This window comes from Saccostrea cucullata, unplaced genomic scaffold (genome assembly GCF_032062105.1).
Source record: "Saccostrea cucullata isolate Sc308-1 unplaced genomic scaffold, CSIRO_AGI_Scuc_v1 ctg21, whole genome shotgun sequence".
Classification (NCBI taxonomy): domain Eukaryota; kingdom Metazoa; phylum Mollusca; class Bivalvia; order Ostreida; family Ostreidae; genus Saccostrea; species Saccostrea cuccullata.
The window spans coordinates 99,727-121,285 of NW_026931375.1; the positions used below are offsets into that span (position 1 = coordinate 99,727).

General features: G+C 34.0%; 2 protein-coding genes across 2 annotated transcripts; one reads left to right on the plus strand and one right to left on the minus strand.

Annotated features, from left to right (window-relative positions):
• Positions 1–2,826: 2,826 nt before the first annotated feature.
• On the minus strand, positions 2,827–11,404 carry LOC134232439 (cyclin-T1-like). The gene is made up of 6 exons (XM_062714405.1): positions 11,262–11,404; positions 8,947–9,009; positions 6,732–6,822; positions 6,108–6,180; positions 5,724–5,797; positions 2,827–5,499 (listed from the first exon to the last, which is right to left on the minus strand). The coding sequence occupies exons 1-6, from the start codon at positions 11,402–11,404 to the stop codon at positions 3,658–3,660; spliced, it is 2,286 nt and encodes a 761-aa protein (XP_062570389.1). The 3' UTR covers positions 2,827–3,657.
• Positions 11,405–14,339: 2,935 nt separating this feature from the next.
• LOC134232415 (KAT8 regulatory NSL complex subunit 2-like) lies at positions 14,340–21,113 on the plus strand. Its single transcript, XM_062714364.1, has 8 exons — positions 14,340–14,626; positions 14,934–15,124; positions 15,523–15,637; positions 16,674–16,837; positions 17,447–17,538; positions 17,962–18,118; positions 20,065–20,219; positions 20,571–21,113. Exons 1-8 carry the CDS (start codon positions 14,376–14,378, stop codon positions 21,066–21,068), a joined length of 1,623 nt encoding a protein of 540 aa, XP_062570348.1. The 5' UTR covers positions 14,340–14,375; the 3' UTR covers positions 21,069–21,113.
• Positions 21,114–21,559: the final 446 nt, after the last annotated feature.

A 21,559-nucleotide genomic window follows, 5' to 3' on the forward strand; every position in this document is an offset into this window, starting at 1 on the left:
TTTCGTTAACATTTATTCTTTTATATAAAAAAAAAATAATGTGGTATCCATTGGGTTCGAATCCTGGCAATAAAAATTCTGAGTTTCATTCTCTATTGAGACTAGCACGCTAACCACTATGCTACACAAGTCCTGATGAAGTGTGGCATTTAATCATTTTTGTGATATGGCCATTGACTTAAGGGACTTCAAGTATTTCTTGAAAAGATACGAAAGTTATGTCATAAACTTATATTTTTAAGGTATAGTGGGTCATTGCTCCATAATTTTGGAAACCAAAATATGTATGTTTTTATGCAAACTTTGGGGATTATACCTTTCAAAAAAATGGAGAGAAGACCCACTCATAACGAAAAATAGTGTTACAGTGTGAAAAAATGACTCGTTTTGTCCTCTTCCGTGTGTGTATAATATTTCATAGGCAAATAACTTCAATTTTCATGAGATTTGTTTAAGTTGTAGAGATTTTACATAAAAAATACTTTAATGTTAGATGAAATATTAAGGAAAATTTTGATAAAATTGCGATTTAATTTTTCACTTTCATGTTTGTCGCACTATGGGCTTATCTCTCGTTAAGTTCACCCATCTCCTTTAGATTTACCCACCAAAACAGCATGTGACATACATGCAAGATGCAACACATATATTTTGACAATAGACTAGAATTAATTATATGTTGATATGCAACATGTCAATATACAGCATAATTACATGTATGTTGACACATGACTTATTAAGATCAATATGCCAGTTAAATATGTTGAAATTCTACATTATCAGTCTTCAGTATCTCGAAAATTGATGTCTCAAATGTCAGTCCCATTGTCAGGTTTACTAACCTGTCCACTGAAGAGATTTGGAAGTCCCAGGAATTTTTTCTTCAAGTACATGTATTTTATCCTTAATTTTCACCAGGAAATTTCGAATGATTAATGTATACAATTCTCAAAAAAACATTAATATATGGTTGAGACTTGAGAAATTCAAAATGTAAAACTATTTTAAAGTTTACAGATGTACTGACAGACAGAAGGACAATTGGTGATCAGAAACAGCTCATTAGTGAACTAAAAACTAAAACAAACACTGATAATATTGTCATCTGATTTCATTGAAATGAATAACAAAGAAATATACAATATGTGTTTTAATATGAACTAGTATTTCTTGTGTTTAAAAAATATGGACAATATTTGTGAATATTCACATTTTATGGCAAACAAACTGTATACTATCAAAAGTATCATTCATATGCATAATTTTTCATCAACAAACATCTACCGCATTTGCCAAAAAAAAATCAACTGATATAAATAAACACACAGAAACCTGAGATGGAACTCACAAAGAATGCATTTTATACAATGCCTCAACATCACACGATTTTGTCAAGGAGTACAAAACAAAAGGAGAAAAAATTCAATACCATCAGCTTGTGATTTCTAAAAACCAGGAAAATCTCAGTCACTACAAAAAAGTTTCCCAATGTGATAAACAAAGGTAGCAACAATATGTGCATTTCATTTGGAATCTCACTGCCTTAGATGGTTGTGTGCTACATCTGTGTTGAAATAAAATTAAATGGCAAAGCACCTGCGAACATCCCCACCCACCCCCTACAGTCAGAATACAATACTAAAGTCTTGCAGAGTGCCAAAGACTACACATCATCAACACAATACTTAAGTGTACCTATCAACTGTAAAGCTAGCTTAAAACTCTAAAGCTGTGTACAGAAACGAATTTGCTGCCATATCTTCACCTAAAATTTCTGTATAACTACCGATAATGCAGATCAAGATCGTTAAACAATACATTCAGTTGCAGCATTTGTATTAATGTATTTTAGCATGTACATGTATATATAATGAACACAGAATGAACTTACATATACTTTTTTAAAGAATTAATACTGTTTAGATTTTCATTATTAATCATTGTGGGGTTTTTCTTTGATCCAAAGTGAGTATGAAATGAACTCAACATCACTAAAATACAAATTTTGCAAGTTACATTAAGAAGGCTGATATGTACTAGCTGATATCATCTGCACGAATTGTAAACGTCTAAATTAGCAAGTGGAAAATTGACAATCTTTTTGCCGCAAGAGGCAAGTGAAAAGGCTGGACATACACAGTGAAAGTTGTCTAATCTTACTTGCAGTAAACCAAATTTTGTGCCAGAATGGATAGACTGTCAGATTGCAGAGTGTAAGGAACATAGAAAATTTAATAAAGTGTCCGAATCCACAGTAAAATAAATGGTAGAGTCCTTGGATTAGACAGTTTCCAAAAGCTGAATCTTTCAATGCTTAAACTAGTTAATAAAAACTTTTTTTTTTACTACCTGGTTTATCTTTTGCTGTTTTACAAGAATATGCCCAATGGAGTGTTCTTTAACACATTTCTTGCTCCTAGTAATGTTTTGATATAAAATAATGTTTCCTTTTTTTCGATCCAAGTTTACAGTATCTTAATCAAAAGATTCAGCATTTAAGTATGTCATGCATAAACTTTGGTTGATATTCTTTTGCTTTCATATCTGTCATGAACACCCCCTTCCAAATCAAGAGTTTGTTAGATTTAGATCTAATTTATCAAATTAATTGGGTTTTCATACTGAATACCCAACTGTTTAATAATATTCAATCAACTGTTGCAAGCAAGATTTTCCAGATAAGCTGTCTGTACAATAAAGGCAAAATCTACTTCACATGGATAAAATTGCTTAAATTTATTTTAAAATTCTTATTAGAATAGGGGAAAACTGAAAATCTTCACAAATTATTTTAGATTTATAAAGATATTGATGATAAGTGGTTTATTTCCTTATACAACATTTAGAGGTCCATGACTTGGAGTTGAGGTATTAAGCTTACACATATTAACAATTATATCAAAGGCTTAAAAAATTTGAATATCAAACACACATAAAAAGTCTAGCAGAAAGATGGCCAGGCAATAATTGAAAGTTAATGGTTTGTCTGCAACTGGGATGTGCCAAAATACTGAAATGGTCAAAACAGGAGAATACAGACTTAAACAACATCTAAATAATTTTCTAAATAAGTTTTTAAAGTTGATTTACTGACAAGAAGTTTTAAGTTATAGACAAAAATTAATATATATACATGAAATATCAATTTGACACAAGAAATTAACTATAGAATAAAAGGGCAATCAAGGTACAAGAAATCTTCAGATGAAATATTTTAAGTATCTAACAGTACACATATCAGACAGCTTTTATTTATTATTTATTTTTTTAATAAAATGTTTTTTTTCTTTGTGCAAAATAAAGTACATGCATTAGATATATATATTAAAAAAGGTTTATTATAATTATTTCTACATATATATAGAAACAAATAACACTAGCAAATTGTGTGCACCAACCAACAGTATAAAATATCTCCAACTTCTCAAAATACACATTTAATAGCATTTTCTCTTACTCATTGCAAGATTTACAATCAATGTAAATGATTCACAAAGAATATATGTACATCCACTCCAAAAAATGACATGGGCCATAAACTTACATTTAATTTTGAGCCATATTACAAGTACATGAATTACAATGCATATCCTTAAACAGAGAAATTATTTTTTTGTGTGAAGATGTACCAGTACATTTCACAGAGATCTAGCTGAGTCAGTAAGGGGGTAGAGGGGGTTTTGAGGGAGGCTGTTCCCCCGGCAGAGGTGGAATAGCGTCATCTGATAGAAAATCTAAATCACTAAGGTCAGACAAAGGTTGATATCCATACTGCTGACTTGCTGAAGAGAACGGAAAAGGTTGAACTGGCGGGGGTGGTGGGGGTATGTACTGACTGGACTGAGGGGGAGGGGGTGGGGGCAGTGGGGGTGGTAGAGGGGGGTTGATACGAGACGCACTGCCTAGCATGGCTTTTTTGGATTCTATAACTTGGGAAAGTGATTCAAGTTGCTTTTGAACAGCAACATTGGTTGCTATGGGAGACTGTAAGACACTGAAATCGTTTTCGGATACCAAAGAATCACTACCTATATCACATAATTCCATGCTGACAACAGAATGATTTGAGAGACTTGAAGACGACCTCCTCATGCTTTCCGCTCTCTGCATTTTGTTTCGCTGCTGTTGCTGAGAATCGTTTTCTAAAACCCCCGTAGGACTTAGCGGCCGCTTCCTGGAGGAGTTATTACTGTTAACGAGAGGACTACTCTCATACGCTTTCTTTGATTCTACTTTCACCTTCTCCACGTTTTTGTCCCCATCCCCCGCATGCTTTGGTAAGCTGATCCGAAGTTTGAGATCAGTCTTACCATTGGTCCCTGAACTAGAATGAGAGTGGGAGTGAGAATGTTTTGACTTGTGCGATTTGTGATGGTGACCCTCTTTATGTTTAGAGTGTTCATCCCCTGAGCCCATACGAGAGGGATGTTTAGAAAGTTTCATTGGAGGCACTTTCTGTCCTTCATGAGATGTTGGGGTACCACTGTGTTTCTCTTTTGGTGGGTGAGGAGTTTTTATTTTCAGTTTTAGAGGAGAAGATCCTGTTTGTGAATAATTTCCCTCTGTTTTTATTCTCATTTTTAAATCCGAGCTTCTGTTAGGCTCAGAGACAAGAGGAGAGTCTTTTGAAAAAGATTCAACACTTTGTCTTGATTCCTCATCCAGAGGTTCTGATTTGACTTTGATTTTATAGAGGTCCATTTTGTCAGGTGTGCTGATTTCTTGTTTGACTTTCTGTTTGACTTCCAATACTCTTGTTAAATCTGCATTCATATTACTGTCAATATTCAACTCTACTTTTAGCCTGGAATCATAGTTTTGTACAGGAACATCTAGTCCAGGTTCAGTTTTAATATATGGCTTTGAACTTAGTCCTTTTACAGACTCTGAATGTTTGTTTGAATGTTTATCATGGTGCGACTTTCTGCTTTTTTCAACTTCTGGTGTGTGCATTTTTCTTGTTGTATCACTGTCTAATGAAGACACACTCCTGTGCGAAATGTCCTTGTTTAATGCCTGTTTTTTATCCACGTTCGGTAGACTACTAGCACTTTTACTGATAGCTGCCTGCCTTTCTCGTTCCCTCCGTTCCTTGTACTCCGCCAGCGACGTCTTCTGTACAGTTGGTGTTGAGGTATCACTGGTTGATTGAGACAGAAGTGTTGCTGGAGACTCCCTTGTGTCAACGTTCAATGACGTATCACTTGATATGGCATCAAACACGTTTTTACCGTGCGTGTGACCTACCGTCTGACTAGTTAATTCTGTCTTGATTGTTTTAACTTTGGCTTCTGACTTTGACATTTCCATTGAGGAGGTGTGTTTGCCTTGTGACTTCTCTGGCTGTTTGTCATGGCCCGAATGAGAATGATGATGAGGTTTTGAGCTTTTATGGCTTTGTGGGTTACTTCCTAGAGCCGCTGAAGGTGCTGATGATGACCCCCGAGATTTCTGAGACACGCTTACGTCTTCCCTCTCTTTTTTGTCCTTCTCACCAGACTGAAATGATAATTTACAATTTGATAAAATATTAAAAACAATATATGGTCAAATATTTCAAAATGGGTGGAGGATGTTTACAAATATAAGAAAAGATTTACAATATATACATGTATAGCAAAAATTTCTATAAACAGATTGAAAAAAAGGTTGGAGTGAAAATCAGGATGTGTGTGGATGAAAATCTCAATTTTCTTATATATAGTTTTACTTTATAAGCTTACCTTCCAAGTCATTATCCTCTTTTTCAATTTGCTTGGACATTTATCCAGAATGTTAAGAAAGTCCTGAGTTAATTCTGTAACAGTCATTGAGCAATTGTAAGCCAATCATGCTATTAATATACAAGTACTATACTAGTACTTTATGTGCTAATTGTTGAAGAAAAATATGAAAACTTTCAAAAGCATTTAAGCAACAATTACAATGTACTTATATAGTAGAATTTTCAGTTTTGAAAAAGTCATCTTTAAAGTATATTTATTTATTTGTTTTAATTACCATATTCAGTTTTAATTACCATTTTCAGTTTCTTTCTTTTCTATTTTTGAAATTTGGATCTAAGGTGTCCCCATATTTCAATGCCTTTCTGCTTTTGCATGTTTTACCTGTTAAGAGCTCTGGAGTTACTGATTGGTCAACATAGTAATACCAGGGACGACCTTGATTGGATGTAGGGATCTGCAATTTCAAAAGTATTTTTATATTTCATTTTTTACATACAAAGTGATTGTAGAGGCACCATATTTATATGAAATGGTAACTGGCAATGGAGCTACTATGACTAAATGACAGAATTTTGGGGGGATTGGTGGTTTCCACATTACCAGCTTTTTATTTTACTTAAAATAAAATAAAACTTGATGTGTCAAACTGATGTGCCCAGGCCCAAAAACAATCAATTTTAGAAACTGTATTTGATAGTTTTCAAATTATTGTTTTCTTACTTGCAAGGAGGTCAATTTATTCTTATGGATTTTAAAAGTAAATTAAAAAAATAAATTTCACAGCAAAAAATTTACCCATTACTAAGTTCAAATCTAAATCTGAACACAAGTTGAACAAATAACAAGGGGAATCCAGCAATATCAATCCAAGACAATGTGATTGTCTTGATATGTTTTCTTTATATTCATCTATAAATCTTTGACCCCCCCCCTTCATGGGACAAGATTTTGTACAGAATTTGATCAGGAATACTGGTCGTGATGTCCCAATGACAACACACTAACCTCCCAGTTGGACCATTTACAGGCTAGCTCCACACAGACACAGGACACCACTGTAGGTTTATACTGTAGACAGAGGGTGGTCAGGTGTAAGCTGAAAACAAAATCAACATATCAAAAAGACTGCCTTGTCACAAGTTTACAATTGTGTACTTAAAATGCTACACTCTAAATACAAAACATCACTCATGTAAACTTCTTAAATAAGGACAAACTATATATGTGTATTTGACCTATTTTTTTCTTGACCTAATAGCTTTTAATAAACATTAAGTTCCCTAATTTTAGTTTGAAATGAAAAGAACAGTAAACGAAGCCATCTTTGATATGATGGCTTACATGAAATGTTTTATGCTAATTTTTCCTGTGTGGTGCTAGCCCTCTATTGACAAATCATTGCAAATGTAGAACCGACTGATTTTTACTTCAAAGACACAAAAGTACGATGGAAATACAATGGAGATCCCCCGTTCTGAGACAATGTATTTCTCAATTGTCAAAATTCATGGAAAAGTTATATTTTTCTAAAATCATAATACCTGGTAATAATATTGTTCTCAGGAAAGTCATCTTCAAAACATTTTATTGTTTTATTTTACTGAACGACTTATCATTTGACAATCTTAATTTCAAAGTTGACAGTTAAGGATATTTAGTGGAAAATTGGTTTACTAGAGCCATTAAAAATGAATTTTGAACATGAATAGGTCAAGTCTCCATTCTTCATTAACGCTTAAATGACGGCAACGTAAATGTGAAATATATTTCATTTGACCAAAAAATGGAATCTGAACCCATTCTACATGAAAATTGAACATTTCTGAAAAAAATATACCCTTCAACAAACCTGATCATTTAAATCACAATGACAGACATCGATAATGCATATACATGTACTTCATAGCGTAGTGGTTAATGCGGTGGGTCTTGCAACAAACCCTGCGCTATGGAGAGAGTTCGAATCATACGTGAAGCTTTTTCTTTTTTTTGTTTTCACATATCTTAAAAACATGAATGAAATATAAATTACTAACAAAATATTAAAACAATGAAATACAGAATTAAATGTGTAAAAGATTATATAAACCATATAATTTCGAAAAATATAGCTTTCATGAACTTTTAGAATTGATAAACGTTTTTTCTCAGAGAGGGGGATTGTCCTCGCCTTGTACGCCTCCATTCTTTAGCCATTTGTATTCATTTTGAAGAGATCATAATACAGATGCAGTTAGATAGGGGAGGGAGAATCATAGGGCTATTTATTTCTGTAAAAAAAAAAACAACTATCAAACCAGAATGAAGGGGATATCTGGTATCACCCATAGATTTCTGTTTAATTGAAGTAGGGACCAAGCAGAGAATTTTTTTTAATTCAAACAAGAATTTAAAATTGGACTAATTTACTTACAAAATTTTTAGAAATGATTTCTTTTTTCCATTGTACATATACATTTTGTTTTACAGATGGTAAATGCAAATAACAGATAGTTGCAAGATAAAAGATTTTACAAATCATGTTGGCCATATTCAAAGAGTGCTTTGATTTATTTTTTGAACCATGTCCTTTGACTTTTAAAGTTATGATAATGAATCTCCTTCTAAAACAATTCTTTGGATATGGAATTAGTTTCAATTTTAAAATGTACCTTGCTTCAAGTTTCTAGAAAGCAATATTGTATATGTATAAACATTGAAAGCCTCTCAAGAGTTTGTACTTCTAAATGTATTTGCTGATCCATGTAGGTAAACAATACATTGATCAGTCTTCTACTTTTCTGAATATTAAATGCACCACAGTATTCAAAACCAACCTGTTTGTTGCCAAGAAGTAGGAAGTCTGGGCTAAGTCCTTGGGTGCTGGTGTTGCCCAGGAAAGAGAAAAAGCTCCATTAGTAATACATACAAAATATATATCACCAATTGAATTTTTTTCCAGAGGCAACTTGTTTAATTCCATAAAGAGACGATATACAGGTACTTGCCTCAGTTTTTCTATGTGAAATTTCAGTCTGAGCAAGTTGATAATTAAAATGAATATTGTTCAGTTAGCTATCATTAACCAACTTGTTTCTCTTTCGGCAAACATGGAAATTTTGTAAACAATGGTTGACCTTGAAATTGATAGGGAAAAATGAAATCATTTTTCTTTGTCTTGGCAAATCTTCACTTATAATGTAAAATCATTTCTAATCTATAAGTAATATTCAACACTCACCTTTCACTAATTGACAGGTTTTCACAACATTGGTATGGGGGTGTTCTATGGACAGGTCGAAACCTAACAAGAAATACACATAATACATGTAAATACCTGCTGTAAATGTACTACTAGAAGCTTCTGTTGTTTATAAATTTAATGAATCATTTAAAAAAAAAGAATTTGTTCCCTGTATACCTAGCGTTTGAAGTAAGATGTTTTCATTGGTGACCAGCTGATGAGTTTGTTCCATGTAGTACTGAAAAGGAGAAGCAAAACTGAACAGAAAAGTACATTTATCTATTTTTCTGATAATTATTCTACTTGAATGCAATACAAAAATCTAAAATTTAAAAAGATTCTGACCATTTATTATAATTTCTCTCATGTACAATATTTTTTTTAATCTCACAACATGACGTTTAGAAGATAAATAACCTTAGAGTCCTTTACTTCCTTTTGTTATCTTATTACAAGATAAATCCACAATTTTTTAACATGCTTCTCAACGTGGTGAAATTCAGAATGTTAGCACTGCTACAAACAATTACTGGCATATCCAACCTCCAGCATCAAGTATTTATTCATAATTTTTAGTATAAATTCAGTAAAAACGCCAATAATTAACATGATTAAATTTCATACATATATATACAAAGTATTTGTGTAGAGCATCCTGATTGAAAAAGGATATAATTTACTGTTACAAAAAACCATAATTTGATGAAATTTACATGTTAAAAATGAAAATTGAAGGTTTCATATTTCGCAGCCAAAAATAAACATGCAGCAGCCATACTCTATGAAAATAAGGATAAGTTTCTTTAAAATTGATCATTTTCCTACACTCTATCGCAGACCTGTTTACCCATATCGTTATCTCTCAGTATTTTCGATTTGATTTCTCCGTGAGAATTGGCATTTACCAGTAAGATTGAACTTTCCATCGATTTTATATACATTATGAAAGAAAATTGCTTTTCCGATTACAAAAAACTAGCTTTAACAACATGATTGTCATTATATAATACCACAGCGTTTTGGTAACCCGATATCACTTGTGTTTGAAATCTTTTTTGATAAGCATGACCCGCCGGGTCATAAAAAAAAGCGTTAAACAAAAATCGGGTGTGACCCGACGAAATCGGGTGACTGCCAAATTCCAAAAAGAACATAATTTTTAGTATAAATTCGGTAAAAATGTCAATAAACAGCAAAACGTGTGAGACATAAATTAGGCTAAAAATCCGTGTTCCTCTACTTTTGCAGCCAAAAATAAACATGCAGCAGCCATACTCTATGAAAATAAGGATAAGTTTCTTTAAATTGATCGTTTTCCAACACTCTATCATGCTTGCTCCTACCTTTAGATTTGATTTTGCAAAATAAAATTTCTTCAAAAAAAAAAAAAAAAAAAAAAAAAGATTTCTGATTACCAAGATTTATGTAAAAAAATATGTGAATAAGATGGCCCAGGTTTCCTCCAAGGCCGATAGAAAAGGTATCTGAATCACATGCATGAACTGAATTTGAAAAAAATTTTAAACTGATATATTAAAAGACAATCATCTTACAATTCCCACAGAGACTTGTATAATTGAATCACTGACTGTATACTCACATTTCGATGAAAAACTGTGAATGAATGGAACATGTAGAAGCGGTGCATGTAAACTATAGCTGTATTGATACATAGTTGGTTACTGAAATTACTGGTTAAGGATTAAAAGTGCATTGGTGTATGTTTCATCAACATATAACTTTAATCATGTAGTTACTTAATAATATTCATAGTTGAAGTTCAAATATACAAAATTTACTGCTATAACCATTATTTTTAGGAATACATTTGATTCTTTTTTTTAATTCAGATTTTATTAGGCTTGAAAAATTGTTTCATGAAAACATAAACTGACTTTAAAAAACAAGATGGAAAAGAAAATTTCTTTTAGAATGCCTTTTTTTAAATAGAAAACACTAATGTTACAAAAGGAAGGCAATATGCATTGATTATTTATTTCATCATAAATCACGTGTCCGCGACTACATATCACGTGATAGCTATGGAAAAAATGCCGGTTTAGATTTGGGTCAACGGTGTGCGCAGATCGTCTGGATAAAAAGTTTAAATTTCTGGAGTAATCCGAGAATTCCTTGGATAAATCCTTGTGATTCTTATTCAAGGTAACTCAGGTAAGATTTTAAACATTCATTTTTGATCGGAGGATCGTTTTTATTACCTAGTTGCCCGATTAATTTCGAAAGCACGAGCGAAACAACATCGATAACATTGTCACAAACTTGCCGTCGAATTTAACCGACAAATAGGATACACTTGAAGTTTTTGGCCCATGTCTTGAATAAGGTTGGCAGCTTGCTGTCTATACGTAAGTTCTTTGTCGCTGTCTATCCCACATTTTCGGCTGGGGGTGTTTACAAGTTGCGAATTGGTGAAAATCCATCGCTCCCCCGCCATTTAACCATGCACCGAGAGACCCATCAGTGCGCAAGCGCAAAAGTATCGATGAAAGCCACGCGGTAAAGAAAAGTTTTATTTTTCATTGATAAAAATTGAATGAATTTGGATTTCATAATATTTTTTTCCATTTTTTCATTGTTGAAAGAAACTTAGAAATTTTATAAAATTTATTTTAAAGAACTGGAAATTTATTAAAATATATTTTTATAATATATATCCCGCACCTATAATTTTTGGAAAACAAAGGTCTGAACAAGGTAAACATGGTAAAATATTCTCTGAAAAAACACCTTTCACTTTTCATTTTAATTAGCAAATTACGTTCTCCAATAGAGCTCTTGTAGAAATCCTAAATTTGTGTACTTAAATTGGTTGTAACAGTTTAACCCTTTAGAGAGGACAGATTTTTGCCTAAACCACTAAGGGGGGCCTTGATAGACATATTGTGCATTATGTGTAACAGTTATATTTTCCTACAGACAGTTGCCCGATGCCCCGAGTGGTGCAGTGGTTAGAGCCACTGCGTCTGTTCTGGAGTCGTGGAGTAAGGAGTTGATCATTGTATTGCGGGTTCGAATCCCACAGCTCCCAGTGTGGGACATGGAAACCCGGTTGACAGGGTTCCTTGGGATGCATGATAATGAGATCATATAAACTGAGGTCTCCTGTTGCAGAAGGTGCTGGCACAAAAATGATCCCTCATTGCTCAATGGTTGTAAGTGTTGAGTATAGGACAAAAGTTGTAGACTTCCACCAGCACGTTTTGCAACAATCAATCAATACTGCAGACAAGTCAGACATGGTTTAGAGCTTGTCCCAAGACACAGTTGGATCAAAAACTTTTATTATTTTTAGGTCACCTGAGTAAACTCAGGTGACCTATTGCTATCTGTTTTCGTCCGTCGTCGTTCGTCGTGCGTTAACATTTAAACATTTTCAGCTTCTTCTCTGAAACTGCTGAACCAATTTCAACCAATTTTGGCATAAAGCATCTATGGGTGAATACAAAAATTATGAATTTTGTGGTCCCAGACTGGTGTCACTCAAAGCGATATAAAAACCATAAAATTAGTGCAATCTTTAAAAATTGTTGACATCAAGCAGTCAAACTGTTGGTATGATTGTAATCAGCATTGAGTTCTCTCAAAATTGTGAAATTTTCCCCTTTGGGCATCTGGTGTTAGGGTGGGGCCCTATTGATTATATATGAAAATGCATTATTTCTTTGAAAATCTTCTTCTCTGCTCCTGGGTATTAAATAAACTAATTAAGTTCATAGTTATGATGAACAAGAGTGCCTCTACCAAAATTAAAATTTTTGGCCCCAGGGTCAGGGGTTATGGTGTTTCCATTGATTATATTGAAAATGCATTAGTTTAAACCTACAACACTGATGTATTAAATAAACTAATTTAGTACATAATTAATGGGCTTCAGACATAAATTGTATAAGAGGAAATTGTTAGCAAGACACAATTATATAGTGAAAATGCATTACATCTATGAAAACTTTTTTTACTTCTGGGTAATAAGCAGATGAACTATTTACATATATATGACAGAATTGTTAAAATGATACCAAAATTTGGGGGGGGGGGGGAAGTTCTAACTTAATACTGAAAATGAATTGTTTAATTTTTAGTGATAATCAGACATTTTTGATAAGCGAGTGTGCCTTTTCAAAAATTGTGCAATGTGTAATGTCAGGGGTTCATGTGTTAAATCCTTGATTAAAAATTCTGATTAGTTGACATACACTTTGTACTACCCTGCTTATGGGTATTGTAAACAAACCAAACAATTGCTAAGTGTATAGTTATGATTAGCATTGTGACTAATGTGTGGCAATTTATGAACCAAATTCAATCATTTGAAAGTTGTTGCATGATGCTCAGGTGACCTATAAGGCCCGTGGGCCTCTTATTAATAAGCCCATAAATCATAATCCTGAATGGGACACTGTTTGTTTGTTTGGGGTTTTTTTTTGACTGATCTAAGCAAGATTCATTGAGACAGACAGAGATCTCTTGAATACCAGACTGGTGTCACTCAAAGCGATATAGAAAATCTTACCCAAACTTTGGCTAATTGTTGCTATCAAAATTGGTTGAAATGAATTCTCTGCCTGCTTCAACTTTTCGCTTTGGGCATCCCTTTAGCTCCCCATGATATGACTGCTGAACTTTCTTTCCTTACCTTTTATAGAAGGTTTAAATTCAACCAAAATAAAATTGTTTATTTTTTCATTACATTGACAAATTTGTTTAAACCTACAACACTAAAGATTTCCAGCAATAATCAGCTTCAAATACTTATTACTGTATAAGTGGAAATTTTAGCGAGACGCAAATTTAGCGATTTGTCCTGAAAAACTGGTAATTCATTTTTAGCGAGGTGTTATTTTAGCAATTTTAAAATGCATGTTAAAGAAGTTATAACAAATAAAATGCAATTAATTTTTAGCATTATTAAATTTTAGCGATCTCATTACCCTCGCTAATAATGCCAAAATTAAATCCTCCCTAAAAATTCTACTTATATGGTACTTTGTACTACTATGATTTGCTCAGAAATGAAGCATAGTACTGTGACTAATGTGTGGAATTTATATTTCCTTTCCTTGTCCTGATCTGGTTCATTCATCACCACATTGTGTCATGGGAAGACGCTGTAATATGTTGATCAACTTTCAATTTCTTTGTAAATGTAAAGGTAAAGATCTCTGTGGAAAATCCTTGTCAGGAACAAATATTCTATCAGACTCCTTTTGGTCCAGTCTTGCTTAGACTTTATGTAAAGAGTGCCATTTCAAAGACCTTGAAGAATTTTTCAAGGCTGAAAGTGACCATGGAAGCCTATATTTTTTGGTAAATTCATTCTCAGGAGAAAAAAAATATTTTAGTCAGATTCAACATCATAATATAATTTTTTTCCTATTGCTGAACAACATTTTTTTTTTGTTTCAGTGATGGCTCAACGGCAACCAAAAATACCACCTCACATTAACATTCGAAAACCTCGTTCACCTCCTGAGGGGCAGTTTTGTTTGTACAGTCATCGTACATGTACACACAACAAACTGCCAGGGTACGACTTCTGCAGCAAGCATATCCTAGAAGATAAAAATGCTCCATTTAAGCAGTGCGAGTTCAACTCGGCCAAAAACGGGAAAAGATGTGGAAGTGCAGCAACAAAGTCTGACAAGAAAGGGGTTCATAGGTATTACAATTTGAATAATACTAATATTTATCATATTTAGCATTACTGCAGATCACTTTACTTTCATGACACCTTATTTTTGTGATAAAGACATTTACTTTTTATTAGCTTGACAAACTTCTCAAGAATGAAGGCAAATGCTCTATAATTTATAATGTTAAAGAATACTTATATACTATGAATGATACATTTACAAACACACTATGTGATGAAAATAAAGTTCTTAGGAATAAAAAGTGATTTCCAGTACTTGGGAATGAATAAATAAGGTAAATTTTTTATAAAGTTAATGTATTTGACTTTGTAGATATTGCATGGAACATGCAAGGAAAGCCATAATTCTACGACAGAAAGCCCATCACAAGCGCAGGCCAGTAGAAACTGCTGATAGTCTTCTGGAGGATTTGGATCACTATAAACTGGTAACTGGACCTGATGGAGTACTAGAACATCAGAGACAACACTCTATAGGGGACAACATAGCCAACAAGGCCCTGGGTAATAATCACTCTCAGGCTGTACCAACTTGTCCAAGTAGAAATAATTCTGATGTACTGTGGAATCATTACAAAAAGGGGGAATGTTCATGGGTGAATAATTTTGATTGGTTAATAAGAAAGCCATTTCTTTGGTAATACTTGTGTAAAGATTCAATGATCTGACATTTTAATGAAAAGGTTGTTACTGAGAATGTTAATTTTAATGTTAATGGCGAATAAGAAATCCTCGTTGATCGACCACAAATACTAATGGTTCCACAGTAACTTACAGTACACATATTCAACATTCATTATTAAAGGAAGCGGCCTTTTTTAACTGTTGTTTCATAATACATGACATGTCATAGTACTACCCATGTTCAACATTCATGCTGATTGCGCTTTGATTTGTTGTAGATTATGCGAGCTCCAGTGACTCTGATCTGGAGTCCCCCCTAGTGGACCAGGCCTGGAGGGGGGATGGGGACAGTGATGCCGAGAGTATAGACAGTGACCAGGAGGATCTACTCAAGTAAGCTTCGGGTACTTTAGGAGGGGCTACACAAAAATTTATGTTACTTCAAAGTTGTCGTGGCCCTTTAATGAACAAGGCTGTAGAGTATTAATCATTTTACAGTAGGGCTCACCTGAGCCAAAGGCTCAAGTGAGAATACTAAAATCGGTATTCGGTTACTCACATTAAAATATTTCTAAGCTTATTTATTAGTGCATTAAAACCGTTTTAAACCCTAAAATACATTTTGTACATTTTTAGGGTTTCCTGCGCCTCTCAATGACCGTTACTTTTGGCAGTGTTTATACAGTAATTACCGTGACCAAGCAACTTGGCTTTTCTACCAAAGCACCCTTATATTTAGTTTGCTCTAATTATTTGTTTTCATTGAACATCGTTTAAGGTCTATTATGTTTAAATAAATTAGATAATTTTTTCAATTCTCCAGAAGCATTAAATTCTCGGGAAAAGAGACAGACGAAATTGCACGTGCGGTTGTTGATATGGATGTTTTTGAAAAAATCTTCTTTCAATGAACCACTGGGAATACAAATTTAAGGCTTTAAAAATCTTAAGTCCATCGTTGCACCAATCTATAACATACCGTCTCATAATTTTATGAAATCTAGAATCCAAAAGTGCACGAAGATCGTAAATCTGCTCTGTTAAAGGAGAACTTGATCAAGTTGATACTGTACATGTAGCTCTGATGACTGATCACTTGGACGTCAAACGCAACCAAAGAGTTGCATTACAATATGTATTATTTTTTTAAAAAAAAACACTGTGAACCATTTATGAAAAGCTGAAACTGATAAATGCACACTTTAAAAAATGAAGATTAAATTTCATCGGGGTAGTGTCATAATTGTTACAAAACATGTCTGTAAACCTATGATCATGTGGTTTTATTTCTACAAGAGTTTAAAATGTTTTAGTTATCAATTAACTTGTTCATATTTAATTACAAGGAGGAAATCTGGTAAAGAACAGAATGGTCAAAGCTTCTCAGGTGAGCGATGTGGCCCATGGGCCTCTTGTTATCGTTTTGCAGACATGCTGGAGTTTACACAGCAGAGGAGGTGGCCCTCATCATGAGAGACAAACTTATCCGTCTTCAGTCCCTGTATATTGATCAGTTCAAGAGGCTTCAGCACGTAATGAAGGAGAAGCGGAGGAAATATCTCCAGACAAATAAGCAGGAAAGGGAGGCACTGGGTAGGTAAACAGGGAGGCACTCAGTACATAACAAAGAGAGACATTCCGGAAATAGGAGGCACTCTTTATGAAAAATATAGAGACAGTAATGTCAGTATACAAAATAGAGAGGCAGTCAGGATGTAAAATAGGGAAGTGCTGATTATGTTAAATAAGGAGGCATTCAATATGTAAAATAGGGAGGCACTGGTTATTTAAAAAGGTACGTTAAATAAGGAGGCACTGGGTATGCAAATTAAGGAAACACTCGGTACATAAAGAAAGAAGGCACTTGGTACATAAAGTAGGGAAGTTATTGGTCTGTAAAAAGGGAGGCACTGGTTATGTAATAAAGAGAAGCATTCATGAAAGAAAGTATTAAAAAAGGAAACCACTATCAAGATGGGAAGCAATTGGTTGTGAAAAAGGGAAATAGTCCTTATGTAAAAAGGAAAGTACTCTACATGTGAAAAGGGTTGTAAAGAAAATATTGTAAACCAAAAAATAAATTTTTGCTAATACTGTGCAGGAAATGGTAGAGTTTTGTGGAATCAAATGTTGCCCTTGTCATATGTACAAATGATTGTCTTATAGTAATAATACATGTGTCTGTTTTGGTTTGTTTTGCAGGAAGTATAAAGTATTACAAGAACAAAGTACATTCCCGAGATAAGTACAGCCAGCTCAAGGGGCTGAAGCGATATCACAAGAGACATGGGAAGGTAATTAGTATTCAGCATGTGAAATGAAAAAATTATGAGGTCTGGCTTGTACAAACTCATAAAATCATCATTACAGTGTGATAAATATTCCATATAAAAAGAATCCTTTATACACATAATAAAGAATAAGCAATCAAATCTTATATGCATATTGACATACATGTATTTCATTTGCTTCAGTATACATTATACATTTAATAATTCAACAAATTCAGTCAGGGGGATCCAAATTTTCCCTTAACAGACTATTATTTTCATAAAGCTAATCAATAAATAATTTTCTGGTGACTAAAATTACTCAAATAAAATTGTGTTTAATTCAAGGATGTCATCACACACAATAATAACTTCATGCATGGCTGTCAGACAATCAACTGTATTTCTTATGCGATGATAGAGATATACTTATTCCGTTTGTTGTAGGAGGCCCTATTACATAGACAGTCCAAACAGAGACGGATAGCAGTATCTGAGGGGTACCATTACAGACCTCCAGCTTATCCAAGATGTATCTTCATAAATGAAAATTCAGCCAAATGTTCCGAGAGAGCCATTCCATTGTCCAAATACTGCAAAAAACGTATCCTTCTCAAAAATATACTTTTAAAAAAAATCAAATGAAAATTTAAAAATCAAAGCAAACCTGCTTTAAAAAGGACACTTGCATTGTCACAAAATCAAAAATTTATATGCATTTAATCATTTTCAAAAAAATATAGAAACACAAAATTAAACTGCACTAGCAGTTCCAATCTCCTTGCAGTGGCATAAGCTTCATTTCAGTACTTGAATATAAAATTTAAACATAAATTTTTTACTCATAATCCATGAAAATCATTAAAGAACTTTATTCGGTAATAACCAATATTTGCCCCCCAAATCAAACTTTGATGGAGATATATTTAATTAAGTTATATTTTCATAAGTAATGACGTCATATGTATGTAATGACGTCACAAACATGACGTAAATTTCAGTTTTTTATGAATTTTACAGAAAAATGTACATATTTCCCCGATATTTTGAGTAAAAGTCACCGAGCGCATGTGTGTTCAGGATCAATATTTTGATATAATATGTAGAATGATAATATCAATGAAATATGTCAATATTGTTCCTGAACAAACTTGCGCTCTATAAATTTTAAAGCTAAAATTGTTGAAATTTTGTCCATTTTGTCCTCTTTCTGAAAAAGGATATAAAATCGGACTAGTTTGTGACGTCATAAAAACAAAAATTGTGAATACATTGCTTTGACACTATAATATTTTCTGTTCATTTATATTTCTCATACAATTTATTGAATTCAGCACATTTCAGGAAGTTTTCAAAATTTGACTTTTGTGGGGGCAAATATATGCAATATACCGCATATAGTTCTTTAAGCATCTCCTCAATAATGCCATTTTTATGCCCCCCTTCGAAGAAGGGAGGGCATATTGCTTTGCTGCTGTCTGTCGGTCCGTCGGTCTGTCGGTCCGTCGGTCTGTCGGTCCATTCAGTTTCCGTTCATTTTCTTCATAACCGTTGCCCATACTGAAATGAAATTTGGTATACAGATATATCACATGAATATCTAGGCCAAGTTCTGTTTTGGGTACGATCGCACCATTTTTGACAGAGTTATGCCCCTTGGACTTGGAAAAATTTCACTTATTTGCAATTTCCGCTCATTTTCTTTGCAACCGTTGCACATACTGAATTCAAATTTGGTATACAGATATATCACATGAATATCTAGGCCAAGTTCTGTTTTAGGTACGATTGCACCATTTTTGACAGAGTTATTCCCCTTGGACTTAGAAAAATTTCAATTATTAGCAGTTTCCTCTCATTTTCTTTGCAACCATTGCACATACTGAAATCAAATTTGGTATACAGATATATCACATGAATATCTAGTTTAAGTTCTGTTTTGGGTATGATCGCACCATTTTTGACACAGTTATGCCCCTTGGAGTTTGAAAAAATGTCAATTATTTGCAGTTTCCGCTCATTTTCTTTGCAACCATTGCAAATACTGAAATCAAATTTGGTATACAGATATATCACATGAATATCTAGGTCAAGTTCTGTTTTGGGTATGATCGCACCATTTTTGACAGAGTGATGCCCCTTGGAGTTTGAAAAAATGTCAATTATTTGCAGTTTCCGCTCATTTTCTTTGCAACCATTGCAAATACTGAAATCAAAATTGGTATACAGATATTTCACATGAATATCTAGGTCAAGTTCTGTTTTGGGTATGATCGCACCATTTTTGACAGAGTGATGCCCCTTGGAGTTTGAAAAAATGTCAATTATTTGCAGTTTCCGCTCATTTTCTTTGCAACCGTTGCACATACTGAGATGAAATTTAAAATACAGATTAATCAGATGAATATCTAGGTCAAGTTCTGCTTTGGGTACAATCGTGCCATTTTTGATAGAGTTGTGCCCCCTTGGACTTGCAAAAAAATTCCAATTGGGGGGAGGGGGGCATAAGTGTTTTACAAACATCTCTTGTCTTCCTTAACGCCTTATTAGACATTGGAGAAGACCAATACCAAGTTTTGTTCCGGGCCTGTCAGTTTGGGGGAGGGGCCTGTGGAAAGCAGGTGTTCAGTTTAGACGAGTGCTGCACGTGTCCAACACATCTACCCCTAAAAAACCAGGAAACCAGGGTGTCCTTGAAGATTGAGGTAAGACCATTGTGTACAGGGGTTTCAAAAGGTTGCTTAGACGAAGGAAACCAACATAATAATTCTTTTTGGATGTTTTACAGATACAGTAAAACTCGGTTTTGACGAAGTCACTGGGACCTATGAAATTACTTCGCTATACGTGTAACAGTAATTCGTTATATCTTTATGAGAAATTCGTAAAATCTATATAGCTGGGGAAACATGATAATTTTGCTATATCCATGAATTTGCAACATCAGTGTTCGTACTAAACGAGTTTTACTGTAATGTCATTTCTGCCAACATTCATTTCTTATTGTGTCAGTCATTTGTGTTTTAATTTCTATTTTCCAATGTATTTTTTTGAAGGAGAATGCAGACTCAGTGGAAATGAAGTCTACAGAGTTAACAAAGGAAGCCCTGGACTTGCTACTTCCTCAACTGGACTTTTCTGCTCAAGAAATCATGAGTAGACAGCTTCTGTCAGAAAATCCAGAAATGCCAGACTCCATATTCTCCATCACAGAAGCAGACAATCATGAATCCATGGACACAAGTGACCAATCAAATCTCCCGGTGGATTCAAGTGAAAGGATGTTTCTCAGTGAAGAGAAATCCGAATTATCAGTTGGTGCAGAGGATGGGTTAAATTCAGACCAGAAATTTGGACCTCTTCTTCTGCAGCAGTTACAAGGAACATTTGAATTTTCTCACAGCAGGAGTAGTAGTAAGAATTCGGAGGCTGCGGCATCACAGAGCTCGGCATCGACTGAGACTGCATCGGAGTCGGCGCGGGAAAGAAAGGACTCGGATGTCACTGACAATGAAGAAGACTGTAAACTGACAGAAGTGACTGATGTCTGTTAAATATGTAAAGTTTTTGTCTATGCTTGATTAAATGTCAAAATAAGAGTCATTTGTTTGTCATCTTGTTTCAGGAAGTTATTAGTTACATAGTTTTATAGTGACAGAGTACAGGCTGATATCTGGTTAGTTAATTTCCTACCTGGTGAGGCGAAGCAAAACACACCGACCTCAAGTAATTTGTTGCAGAACCAACTTGGACAAATTTAAGTGGTCTTCTATTAAAGACTAAAAGTCATAATAATGTTTATAGATAATGTTTAGAGGCTTATATTTGATCTTTGTGATTATACCCCCTGCAAACGAAGTTTGGGGGGGGGGGGGTATATAGGAATCGCCTTGTCCGTCTGTCTGTGCAAACGTGTCCGGTCCATATCTTTCTTATGGAGGGACATTAGAATCTACTACTGTTGGGGAAGTTCAAAGTTACCGGAAGTAAAATTCATAATTTGTGTCCAGTCCATATCTTTCTTATGGATAAACTTGGTAGGTTC